This window comes from Scyliorhinus torazame, chromosome 1 (assembly GCF_047496885.1).
Source record: "Scyliorhinus torazame isolate Kashiwa2021f chromosome 1, sScyTor2.1, whole genome shotgun sequence".
NCBI lineage: Eukaryota > Metazoa > Chordata > Chondrichthyes > Carcharhiniformes > Scyliorhinidae > Scyliorhinus > Scyliorhinus torazame.
This window is the reverse complement of record NC_092707.1, coordinates 302,588,205-302,602,238: the sequence shown is the minus strand read 5'-3', so window position 1 is coordinate 302,602,238 and position 14,034 is coordinate 302,588,205. Positions and strand designations below refer to the sequence as shown.

Below are 14,034 nucleotides of genomic sequence, written 5' to 3'. Positions count from 1 at the left end.
GGCCTTTGGACAGTCAGGGGCAGGGTGGCACTCTGGCTCACCCCTGGCACCTTGGTATGGTATCCAGTTGGCACTGCCAGGGTGGTACTGACAAGGGTCAGGTCCTGAGGGGTGACCATGGTCATGAAAGGAGCGATGATGGGGGGTGTGAAGGATGGGAGGGTGAAAGTCAGATATGAAGCGGTCCCAATATCCTCACTTGGCGGGGGAGGGGAGGGGTTACGGCTGTGTGCATGGGGGGTGACATTGCCTGTGGGTGGGGGGTGTGGAGGACTCTTAAGCTCACGTACAGATTAGGGCAGCCTTTCAAAATGGTGGCCCGATCTTTGAGAAGCCAGTCTGGCCAGTGATGAAAAACATAAGTGTGGGCTAGCCCGGGAGAGAAACTCCCCAAAAAAATGACTGTGTGGTTAGATATTGGTGGGGAACCCGCCGACAGAGCCGGCGAGAAACTCCCAGGCAAACATGCCTCAAATGACACTTCGAAACTGGTCTGTTAAATCGGGCTCATAATGTTCATTATTCCTATTTCTAATCCCTGTGCATATTACTTCTGCTCTGTAATCATTTCCTGGCCTCCACCACAACACTTTATAGGTCACTTTGTAATTTCCTCATGTGTGGTTGTGTTTTATTCCCACTTGTACCTCTTTTCTAATTCTTTCTTAAATGTTATTTTTCTGGAATATCTTTCATTTTTGAGGAAATATTTATGCTTGAAACATCAAGAGACTAGTGTTTTCAATGAAGCTATTATTACCGAATCAACCCTCTGACCCAGCTCCGCACTTCTCCACATTCGCCGCCCAGGAGTAGTACAACAGGTTCGGGAGACCCAAACCCCCTGCCTGCCTTCCCCTCTGTAGCAGCACCTTTCTCACTCTGGCCACCTTCCCTCCCCATATGAATGAGGTAATCCTTCCCTCAATCTCCCTGAAAAAAGACTTTGGCAGGAAAATCGATAGGTATTGAAAAATAAACCGGAATCGCGGCAACACATTCATTTTAACCGCCTGTACCCGACCTGCCAGTGACAGAGGAAGGCCATCCCACCTTGCCAGATCGGCTTTCACTCTCCCCACCAAACTAGTGATGTTGTACCTGTGAAGCCTCCCCCACTGGAGATGGATAGACTAGTGAGGGAGATAACATATTGTAGATGCTGAAGACAAAATAAAAATAGAGACCCTCAATTCTGCCTGCACGATCTATTCTCAAAGTCCTCCACCTTGTCCTGAAGCTTCCTCTGTTGATCTCTCATCAACCCTATCTCCACAGCTATCGAGGCAAGCTGCTCCTCGTGCTCCACCACCGCCTCCTACACTGCCTCCTCCACCTTCTTAATCGCCTGCCCCTGGGCCTCTGACCTCACTTCCATGCGGTTGATCCCTGCCTTTATTGGATTCACCACCCTCGCCAGGACCTCCAAGTTCTCCTTCCTCTGCTGGGCAAACGTCTCGTGGAGGAAGCTCACTAACTGATCCGTCGACCACTGGGCCAGCAGGCTCGGACCCTGACCCTCCGCCATCTTCCCCAGTGATACAGGCCGACACCAACTTTCGACCGTTGTACTCTCCTTTTTCGACCACTTCTGGTCCACAAATCCATACATTGGATCTGGGCTGGTTTAGCACAGGGCTAAATCGCTGGCTTTGAAAGCGGACCAAGGCAGGTCAGCAGCACGGTTCAATTCCCGTACCAGCCTCCCCGAACAGGCGCCGGAATGTGGCGACTAGGGGCTTTTCACAGTAACTTCATTTGAAGCCTACTTGTGACAATAAGCGATTTCCATTCATTTTCATTTCATTGGTGGGATACTCTCTTCCTCCACCTTTTACAAACACTTATCTCCGCCGTTAGCCAGGGAAAAGGTCCAAAATGTCCACCACGAGCGGGAGCCACCAAACGTGCGCCCTCACACCATGGTGGCCACCGGACATCCTTCAGAAGGCTTTCCATCAGGAGCCACACCGGAGTAAAGTAAGCAAAATTAGACCGGTGGGATTGTGGGTAATATATTGGCAATGATTGAGTGTTGGTTAATGGGACAAAAAACAGAATAGGAATAAATGGGTCGCTCTCTGATTGGCAGGCTGTGACAGGTACGATTCTGTAAGGATCAGTGCTTTGGCCCCAGCTATTCACGATGAGTACCAATCATTGGGGACCAAATGTAATATTTCCAAGTTTGCTGATGACACACAATTAGATTGCGAGGAGGATGCAAAGTGGCTTTAAGGGCATTTAGATAGAATAAGTGAGAGGGCAAGAACATGGCAGATGAAACATAAATGTAGAAAGATTTATCCACTCTGGTAAGAAAAACAGAAATGCAGGGCATTCTGTAAATGATGAGAAATTGGAAGTGTTGATGTCCAAAGGGACCAAAGTCATTAAAAGCCAACATGCAGGTGCAGCAAGCAAATAGGAAGGCAGATGATATGCTGGCCTTTATTGCATCAGATTTGAGAAAAGAAGTCCTGTTCCAGTTGTATAGAACCTTGGTGAGACCGCACATGAAATATTGTCTAGTTTTGATCTTAGCTAAGGAAACATATATTTGCCAGAGAGGGAGTGCAACGAAGGTTCACCAGACTGATCTCTGGGATGGTAGGATTGTCTGATGAGGAGAGATTGAGGAGATGGGGTCTGCATTCCCCAGAATTCAGAAGAATGAGAGATGATCTCATTCAAACATACAAAATTCTTACAGGGAGGTGCAGAAAGGATGTTTTCCCCTGGTTGGGAGTCCAGAACCAGGGACAAAGTCTCACTCTAAGAGGTAGACCATTTAGTACAGAGATGTAGGAGGAATTCTTTCTATTTTAAAAAAATTTTTTAGAGTACCCAATTTATTTCCAATTAAATCCATCTACCTGCACATCTTTGGGTTGTGGGGACGAAACCCATGCAAACATGGGGAGAATGTGCAAACTCCACACGGACAGTGACCCGGAGCCAGGATCGAACCGGGGACCTCAGCGCCGTGAGGCAGCAGTGCTAACCACTGTGCCGCCCCGATGAAGAGGAATTTTGTCACACAGAGGGTGATAACACTTTGGAATTCTCTACCCCAAAATGTGGTGGAGACAGTCATTGAGTATGTTCAAGACAGAAATTGGTAGATTTCTAGATATTAAAAATATCGAGGTATGGGGATAATATGGGAAAATGACATTAAGGTAGAAGATCAGCCATAATTTGGTTGAATGGTGGAGCAGGCTTGAGGGACCAAATAACCTACTCCTGCTCTTATTTCCTCAAGGCACAAGCAGGAGTGTGATGGAATACTCTCCACTTGCCTGAATATGTGCACCCAAGAAGCTCAACAGCATCCAGGACAAAGCAGCCCACTTGATTGGTACCCCATCCACCATCGATGCACAGTGACAGCAGTATGTACCAGCTACAAGATGTACTGCAACAACTCACAATGGCTCCTTTCACAGCACTTTCCAATCCAGTGACCTCTATCACTTAGAAGGACACAGGCAGCAGTTGCCTGGGAACACCATCACTGCACGCTAGTCTCCAAGCCCCACACCATCATCGCCATTCCTTCATGGCCGTGGTGTCAACGTCCTGGAACTTGCTTCCTAACAGTACTGTGGGTATCTATACCACATGGCCAAAGCAGCAGCTCATCACCATCTTTTCAAGGACAATTAAGAATGGGCAACTAATGCTGGCCTAGCCAGTGACACCCAGTCCTGTGAATAAGTAAAAACAAAGTGCACAAATATAAACTGATAAACTGACAAACAATAAGCTATTCAGAACATTTCACTAGAACACACTATGCAACATCTTGCATGCATTCCAATTTTCCTTTCTTCAAGGGTTTTTTCTGGGCTACAGTTTAGAGGCTCTAGTCCCCTCAGCTATCTTGGCTACATGCCCTTGTCATGTGTTCATCTAAAAATGAATGACAGCAGATTATTCTACTACAGAGACAGGCTTCACAGCTAAACTGGAACCAATCATCAATGTATATGCATTCTACCGTGAGCAGATGGTAACAATCAGGATCAACAACCTGACTCTCTACAGATGCTACTCAGTTACGCAGAATCCTTCACTTGTGGAATAAACTTGGTAATTAACAACTTTTAATGCATTATTTATGTGCTAAATCTCACCTCAGGTGGTCCATAGAAAGAGTAGGAATAAAGAATAGGCTGAATCATGATAAGAGACTGTGTTAGATCTTGTCGCATGAAATGATGGCGGTAGTATGATGATTCATCTGGGCTATTATTGAAAACTTGAAGAAAAGGGGACCTTCTCAGGTGGAACATAAACTAAAATGATTAAAAAAAAAAGTTAGTCAAAGCACCACGGGATAATCAGAATACATTTGTGCCCCTATAAATACCTCGGAAGAAAGTTATCTCGGCTGAGCATCAGATTAACAGAAATATTGCCCAAGAGAGGAAAAGATCTCTATCTGCCTGTTTGGCCAAGCAGATCTTTCTGTCGAGGAGCCATGGTGTGATGGGTATCCTTTAGGAAGTTTCTGAACAGAAATAACTAGAAATATCCCTTACAAGGTTTCTTTTATCCAGTGTCTTCTTGGGTGAAGCTTATTTTCTAAAGGACCCTCCCTCATTCAAATAGATGTTTCTATTCCTATTCCTTCAATACCAGAATTGACACTATACAGACACAATAGACCGAGCTTGCCATTTTATCCCTATTTTTCATGATCCATATTGTGGTTCAGTCCCTGTCCTAAATAGCTATTCACGGGTGATTATTCTGATAGACCAGTCACCCACATTGAAAGAGGGTGAAATTACACCACGACCGTTTTTATACCCACCAGATGTTCCAAGTTCACAAGCTGCAGAAGGAAGCTACTAGTTGAATAAAAGTTGGAGCTCGGACTGATTTATCCCCATCCTTAGGATACCTGTAGCATTCCACTGCAGCTATGACGGAGATCAACTAATTGAACAGGGGCAGCCCTAGTCTGTAATGTTTAGCATTTCATCAGAATTATAGAATGTTTACAGCACAGGAGGCCATTTGCTGGCTCTCTGTAAAAACCACTCGTGTAGCCCTGCAATTTCTTTCCTTTTCAGATAATGATCCAGTTCCCATGGTTGAATCTACATACACTCCAGGCAGTGCATTCCAGATCCTAACCACCCGCTGCATAAAAATAACTTTCCGAATGTCACCCTTGCTTCTTTTGCCAATGACCTTATCGGTACCCTCTGCTTCCCGGACCTTCAACGAATGGGAATAATTTCTCACTATCTACGCTGTCAAGTCCCCTTATCATTTTGAATACTTCTATCAAATCTCCTCTCATTCTTACCTATTGGGAGCTTTCATTTTTAAAAAAACATTAGAAGTAATTCACTGTGCTCTCCTTCGGTACTCTTCCTCTATTTGAGGATGGATGCAACTAAATCTTTAAGAATTGGCTTTGTGAAGGGACTGCAGTGTTTGACAAATATCTCCTTGTTTAAGGCAATTTTCTCAGATTATCCCATCAATCCATTACATTTTAGGATTATCATTTTATATAACCATCAAGCTATTCATTTTATTATATTTACCTGTGGATAAAGGGAAAATGTTTCTGAAAGTCTGAAAGAGTCAGGATCATCTTTGTGAAACTGGCCAAACTTCTGACACTGATGGAAATAAAGGGGCAGAAAATAATTAACAGGTAAAAATTTGGTACAGTCTCAATTTAATACCAGCCAACTGCCTTTTTAGACTCAACATAGCTACTTGATGACCTTACCAGCCGGATCAATTGTCTGTCCAACCAACGAAGTACATCAGGGCCTTCCTCGGACTCAGCCCTAAAAACCCCCAGTCTAGCCATCAGCACAGCTGATGCCTCCTGATCAAACGCAGCTTCTATCTGCTGGAGTTGACTCTGTGCATCTGCCCAGCTAAAAATCAAAGCAAATGTTCACAGGTTAAATTTCATCATGACCACTCAGTTTCCAATCAATGGGCTGAAGTTTTACAAGGGGCATCAAGACAAAGGGTCAGCGTAAAAAGAGTTCCCAAGCATGCACCTACCAGCATGCAGGAACTGCTTGGAAATTTTACCACAGAGGGTCTCCTAATTGACCACCTGTGGAACCGCTTCCAATTAGGGGTGGCTGGCAGGTTCCTGATGTTGCCAACATAGAGGCTCCATGTGACTACAGAATCATAGAATTTACAGGGCAGAAGGAGGCCATTAGGCCCATCAAGTCTGCAACGGCTCTTGGAAAGAGCACCCTACATAAGCCCACATTTCCACCCTATCCCCGCAACCCCATCTAACCTAAGGGCAATTTAGCATAGCCAATCCACTTAACCTGCACATCTTTGGACTGAGAGAGGAAACCGGAGCACCCGGGGGAAACCCATGCAGACACGGGAGAACGTGAAGCCATTGTGCTAACCATTATGCTGCCATGCTGCTCAAGACTATACCAGCCCCCAGGTGCTGATAAAATCCTGGAAGAAGTCTTACAACACCAGGTTAAAATCCAAAAGGTTTGTTTCGAATCACTAGCACTGCTCCTTCCTCAGGTGAATGAAGAGGTGGGATCCAGAAACATATATAGAGACAAAGTCAAATTTGCAATGCGATACTTTGAATGCGAGTCTTTGCAGGTAATTAAGTCTACAGATCCAGACGGCGCAACTGGAGAGAGGGATAATCACAGGTTAAAGAGGTGTGAAATACCAGGATAATTGGGAGGATTTTGGAAGCCCAGGCCAGATGGTGGGGGGTGAATGTAATGCGACATGAATCAAAGGTACATACTCGTGCAACTTGGCCAACGTTGTCTACCTCATACGCTGCAGGAAGGGATGTCCCGAAGCAAGGTACATTGGCAAGACAATGCAGACGCTGCGACAACGGATGAACGGACATCGCGCGACAATCGCCAGGCAGGAATATTCCCTCCCTCAGTCGGGGAACACTTCAGCAGTCAAGGGCATTCAGCCTCTGATCTTAACCTGATTACCAAAGAAGAACCAGGCAACGTGCCTCAATGACTACCAACCAGTGGCCCTGACTTCAGTCGTAATGAAGTGCTTCGAGAGGTTGGTCATGAAGCGCATCACCTCCATACTCCCAGAACGCCTTGATCTACTGCAATTCGCATACCGCTGCAACCGGTCCACATCAGACACCATTTCCCTGGCCCTACACTCAGCCCTAGAGCATCTCGAAAACAAGGACTCCTACATTAGACTCCTATTTATTGACTACAGCTCCGCCTTCAACACCATAATCCCAGCCAAGCTCGTATCAAAGCTCCAAAACCTAGGACTTGGCTCCCCACTCTGCAACTGGATCCTCGATTTTCTGACCAACAGACCACAATCAGTAAGAATGAACAACAACACCTCCTCCACAATAGTCCTCAACACCGGCGCCCCTCAAGGCTGCGTACTTAGCCCCCTACTCTACTCCCTGTACACACACGACTGCGTGGCAAAACTTGGTTCCAACTCCATCTACAAGTTTGCTGACGATACGACCATAGTGGGCCGGATCTCGAATAACGATGAGTCCGAATACAGGAGGGAGATAGAGAACCTAGTGGAGTGGTGTAGCAACAACAATCTCTCCCTCAATGCCAGCAAAACTAAAGAGCTGGTAATTGACTTCAGGAAGCAAAGTACTGTACACACCCCTGTCAGCATCAACGGGGCCGAGGTGGAGATGGTCAGCAGTTTCAAATTCCTAGGGGTGCACATCTCCAAAAATCTGTCCTGGTCCACCCACGTCGACGCTACCACCAAGAAAGCACAACAGCGCCTATACTTCCTCAGGAAACTAAGGAAATTCGGCATGTCCACATTGACTCTTACCAACTTTTACAGATGCACCATAGAAAGCATCCTATCAGGCTGCATCACAGCCTGGTATGGCAACTGCTCGGCCCAGGACCGCAAGAAACTTCAGAGAGTCGTGAACACCGCCCAGTCCATCACACAAACCTGCCTCCCATCCATTGACTCCATCTACACCTCCCGCTGCCTGGGGAAAGCGGGCAGTATAATCAAAGATCCCTCCCACCCGGCTTACTCACTCTTCCAACTTCTTCCATCGGGCATGAGATACAGAAGTCCGAGAACACGCACGAACAGACTCAAAAACAGCTTCTTCCCCACTGTTACCAGACTCCTAAATGATCCTCTTATGGACTGACCTCATTAACACTACACCCTGTATGCTTCATCCGATGCCAGTGCTTATGTAGCTACATTGTATATGTTGTGTTGCCCTATTATGTATTTTCTTTTATTCCTTTTTCTTCCCATGTACTTAATGATCTGTTGAGCTGCTTGCAGAAAAATACTTTTCACTGTACCTCGGTACACGTGACAATAAACAAATCCAATCCAATCTTCGGGTAAGTGTTCTCCAAGGCGGCCTTCAGGACGCGCGACAATGCAGAATCGCTAAGTCCTCAACCTGCCGCTTTACATTCACCCCCTCACCCCCCCCCCCGCCATCATCTGGCCTGGGCTTGCGAAATCCTACCAACTGTCCTGGCTTGAGACAATTCACACCTCTTTAACCTGGGGGTTATCCCTCTCTCCAGTCACTCCGTCTGGACCTCTAGACTTAATTACCTGCAAAGACTCGCATTCAAAGTATCGTATTGCATCTTTGACTTTGTCTATATATATATATATGTTTGTGGAACCCACCTCTTCATTCACCTGAGGAAGGAGCAGTGTTCTGAAAGCTTGTGATTCGAAACAAACCTGTTGGACTTTAACCTGGTGTTGTAAGACCTCTTACTGTGCTCACCCCAGTCCAACGCCGGCATTTCCACATCATGGATAAAATCCTGGCCATTGTTTTAATTGAGAAGTATAGTTCATAATGTAATTACTATGAATCCAGCGCTTTCAAATTGGGAAACGAAGAGTCAAGTAATTTAAAATGCCCATTCTTTCTTCACTCTCGTCCGATGCCAGAATTAACCCTGCTGCATGGACACAGTTGAACAGCCAGGAAATCCGTGATCTGGATTGCATTCTTGTAAATACATAGCATCGGTAGGGAGTGAACTTGTAGGTGTGTTCTCAGTCATATTTTGAGCTCTCTGCTGTCAACCCCAATCATAACTAATATGGAGGGTGGCATTTCTGGTATGTTATAAAACTATGTTTCCATGGTTTTGCTTTTGAACATCCAGGTAGGAACCAAGTTGGATTATTTAGCTACATCAGCTCCGTCAGTCCAGGGGTTCTATCTGTCTTATGGCAGGCCTGTTTAGATTTGGACAACACATGCACACACAAACATTTGACAACATTCAGGGCGAGTTCCTTGGCAATGATCCTCTGTTTTTCATATTCCAAGCTCTTAGGGCTATTGAATCCGATCTACCTGCCTTAATGCCCAGCTCATTAAATTATTCACACTCTCATAGTCTCAAAGATGTCGTATTTATTTGATTTTGCTTACTAGCCTACCATCCCACATTAAGATCATTTCTACTATTTAAACATTTTCTTGTCTCCACTTAAGGAATTTAGAATCACTTAAGGTGATTCTAAAAAAAAGACTGCTTTTAAATAGCACTTTTTATGACCACTGGATGTCTTCAAGTGTTTTACAGTCAATGAGGTACTTTTTTATTGATGCAAGGTTGCTGTTGGAATGTAGGAAACCCCACAGCCAATTCTACACAGAACAAGCTCCTACAAACAGCAATGTGATAATAACCAGATAATCTGCTTTTATGATGTCGAGTGAGGCATAATTATTGGCCATGTCACAGGGAATAACTCCCCTGCACATCTCTGAAAGATTGTCATGGGATCTTTTACATTTACCAAAGCAGGCAGATAGGGCCTTCATTTAATCTCTCATCTGAAACATGGCACCTTTGACAGCGCAGCACTCACTGCACTGGAATGTCAGCCTTGATTTTTATGCTCAAATCCTGAAGTGAAGCATAAAACTGGAATCTTGTGATTCAAAGTGCCACAATTCAGACAGCCACAACTAGCACTGCTGAATTCTATTTGTATATTGAAGTATGCGTGTGTATGAGAATACTTTCTCCTCCTCAATCTGTTTGTTCTGCTCCTTTTAAAATGATTTAATCTGCAAAATACTATAATTCTGAGCCCGCTGATGGGCTCCTCAGCAATAAAGGCAGCCCTCACTACATTCCTGCTTTCAGCCTCGTAATTTTTAATTATGAATTATATTGATTTTCTATTATCAATCTAGGTGACAAATGTAAGGAAGACAATGTAATACAAAAGGACAATCACATTTTTAGTATCATTTGTCTTCATACTAGAAACAGCAAGCATGTCTGCAGCAGAGATAGTTGGATTAACATATCAAATCTGTGTAAAGGTTAGGAAACCAAAATATTGGACTAGATCTCAAAAAATTTAATTAAAAGTTGAAACTGGTCACATTTTGGCAAGAATGTGTCACAACCTATTCAAATAAAAGCAGGAGGGGTGATTTTGAGATTTAATACAATTTAGAAAGATTAATGCACAGAACAGAATAGACTTTCACTGCAAAAACCTGCATGGAGAAAACGTTAAAATGTCAAGAAACACCATAACCCTGAAATCAGGAAATACCAGTGGTCTCGAATTTATAACAGTATAATAATAATATTTATTGTCACAAGTAGGCTTACATTAAAACTACAATGAAGTTACTGTGAAAATCCCCGAGTGGCCACATTCCGGCGCCTGTTCGGGTACACCGAGGCAGAATTTAAAATGTCCAAATTGCCCCACACGTCTTTTGGGACCTGTGGGAGGAAACCGGAGCATCTGGAGGAAACCCACGCAGACACGGGGAGAACATTCTGCACAGACAGTGACCCAAGCCAGGAATTGAACCTGGGACCCTGGGGCTGTGAAGCAACAGTGCTAACCACTGTGCTACCGTACTGCCCATGTTTGTTTGTGTATGCAATTCCAGGATTGGCTGTTTGTCACTCTGCAACAGAGTTAACGCTGTGGCCCAAAAGGGGTAAATAGCACCTCCAGAGCTTTTCCGTGCAAGACTTTAATGGCCTTTGTCAAGGGCAAGTGCCTCTAACATATCCAAGCAGGTGGAGCAGTAGAGGTAGACGAGGATGCAATCAAGGAAATATGGGCAGCACAGTAGCACAGTCCAAAGATGTGCAGGTTAGGTAGATTGGCCATGATAAATTGCCCTGTGTCACAAAAGATGAGGTGGGGTTACTGGGTTACGGAATAGGGTCGAGGCGTGGGCTTAAGTAGGGTGCTCTTTCCAAGAGCCGGTGCAGACTCGATGGGCTGAATGGCCTCCTTCTGCACTGTAAATTCTATGATTCTATGTTTCAAGAAGGTTTTTGAGGCTGGACAGAGATAAGTTTCAAACACAGTAATCAGCCCCTGTACCCCACCCACCCTCTCACATACTGCAAGTAGCTCGTGTCACCTTTCACACCACAATGCAGGGTTGCCTAATCAGGGGTATGGAGGCTGTACAACATTCAGACAAGGGCAGAAACACAGCAAGGTTTGAAGCCACCACACACCTTCCTGGCTCAGTTGCATGACCTCCCAGTTTTTCCCACATTCAGTCTGCCTGTCCCAAGTTGGCACACAAATATCCAGGGCCTGCTCAGCATTTATGATAAATGTTAAAAAGTGCAGTACTTTGGAAAACATGGTATTTGGATAAATAAAACAATTTTTTATTACAGCTTTATAATATTGTTATATCTCAGGAACATATTGATTTGATTTTGATTTATTAATGTCACATGTATTAGTATACAGTGAAAAGTATTGTTTCTTGCATGTTGTACAAACAATGCATACCGTACATAGGGAAGGAAGAAGAGACTGCAGAATATAATGTTACAGTTATAGGAAGGTGAAGAGAAAAGATCAACTTAATACGAGGTAGGTCCATTCAAAAATCTGATGGCAGCAGGGAAGAAGCTATTCTTGAGTCGGTATTTATATCCAGTTTACTTGTGCTAGGCACTATAACATTATTTCAAAATCCAGAAATGCTTGGTTTCAAGCATTCTGACCAGCGAGGTTACAGTGTAATAGAAATGTTTGTAGGATACTAGAGTGTCAGACACCTATAAAATTAACAAGTCTGAGTGCAACTTGAGTTGAAGAATTACAATGGAGAAGTAAAGTAAAATTTAAAGCATAATCCAAACATTATATGATAAGAGATTAACGGTGTTACATTATGTAATTATGCACTGGAGAACACACAGCAAACTTACTTTCTGGCCACCGTAGTAACTCGGATGCGTCTCTGACCACTGGAATGCTGGTATTGGGTGACAAACTGAATCGCACCACGTCCACCCTGAGGAATTGGTGCATTATGCTGCAAAATTATAATATAAGCAGAACAGAAAGTTTGTGGCAGAGTACTTTAAAATTATGCATTTAAAATGTGTCAGAATCAACACAGAACTCATTGTTCTGCTGGGCTTATTTAGCACACTATCAATGGAGCCATTACATAACTAGCTACATTTGAATGTGGAATAATATGCGCATAGTCTTAATTCAATTTGTAAGCACTACTGACAAGCATGAATCCACCAGCATTCCAACTTGTACCATGGCTAAACCGGTTTTCTCTAGACACATCCGCATCGGAAAGGGCAAATTCTTGGGAATGTAATCAAAAGTTCGTAAATTTATATCAATTGAAAGATACCCATGAAAATTTGAGAACTTTGCAACTGCCATTACTAACCTTAAACACACAAAGTGAAATCAGTCAGGCTGGAACAAAAGAGGTCGGTGATCTGGTGGAAGGCAGAAAACTAAATGACAAAAGGGATGATGGTGCAAGGCAGAAGGAGACAGTAAATGGGACAAGAAACAAAAAGATGGGTCGAGAGGTTCTGTACATAGGAATAGCAGAATCATTAACAGCTGCTATGCAAACCAAAATGGAGGAAAAGCGATGATGATCTGAAACTGCGGATGTTGAGTACTCATGAGTATCCGCATGACATTTACGAAGTATTTAGATATGCACTTGCGGTGCCAACGCATACATGGGTATGGTCCAAGTGCTGGAAAATGGGATTAGAATACTTAGGTGGTTGTGTTTGACCGGCACAGACGCGATGGGTAAAAGGGCATTTTCTGTGCTGTAGACCTCTGTGACTCTAAGGCTATAAACTGCCAAATTTAAATAGGAGGTGCTGCTCCTCAAGCATATTAATGTAGTAGTGAAGGCCAGAGTGGGAGTGGAGTGGATGATTAAAATGATTGGCGACCATAAGCTCAGGGTCAACTTTGCAGACGGAATGGAGCTGTTCCACAAAGTGCTCACCCAATCTGAACAGCAAATACAGGGGGCGATCAGAGCCCACAAAAGTGCTCACCTGATCTGAGCATCAAATCTGATCAGTTCACAACAAAGGGTTCAGCTTCATTTCCTTACACTCCAACTCAATTAACTCAACACAAAACTAAAGTCTTCTTCCAAGGCCCAATCTGTCACTTCTTCATCATGGACATCCAATTTCTCTACATCTCCATCCCTCCCAGCACAGTCTGAGGGTACTCTCTTCCTTGAACAGAGGCCAAACCAGGCTCCAGCCACCACCACTACCTGGCTGGAGATTCTCAAATTGAAAAACTTCTTGAACTGTGCACAGTTTACAGCAGAACTGTTAACACCCAGATACCCAGAACACCTTTCTGGCACTTTGGGAGGCGGAGTCCCAGGAAGTGAAGGAACCTTCAAGAGCCTGGTAAGCAACCAACGACTTTCTATGGGGGGGGGGGGGGTCCAAAGTGGAAAGGGGAAGTTCAGTTGAGGATTTCAGTTTGAAACTGTAAGTGATTGTGTTTATTTTAGATACATTAACAGCGACAAATACATGGATAGGATGGGTGTAGAGGGATACGGCACAAGGAGGTGCTGAGGGTTTTCACCAAGGTTGGTACCATGACTGGTACAGGCTTGGAGGGCCGAAGGGCCTGTTCCTGTGCTGTAGTGTTCTTTGTAACTCCATTCACTTGGACCACATAAAAGGGCTATGC

The 14,034-nt window shown here is 44.3% G+C and overlaps 1 protein-coding gene across 3 annotated transcripts in view; it reads right to left on the bottom strand.

Annotated features, from left to right (window-relative positions):
• Positions 1–14,034, bottom strand: part of LOC140423147 (protein transport protein Sec23A) — a 95,588-nt gene that overhangs the window by 12,447 nt on the left and 69,107 nt on the right. For all 3 annotated transcript variants that reach the window (XM_072507755.1, XM_072507756.1, XM_072507754.1), the window contains exons 13-16: positions 12,246–12,352; positions 5,759–5,912; positions 5,568–5,645; positions 4,140–4,301 (exon numbers count right to left, since the gene is read on the bottom strand). In XM_072507755.1, the coding sequence (XP_072363856.1) occupies positions 4,140–4,301; positions 5,568–5,645; positions 5,759–5,912; positions 12,246–12,352 (501 nt within the window). The remainder of the gene's footprint in view (positions 1–4,139; positions 4,302–5,567; positions 5,646–5,758; positions 5,913–12,245; positions 12,353–14,034) is intronic.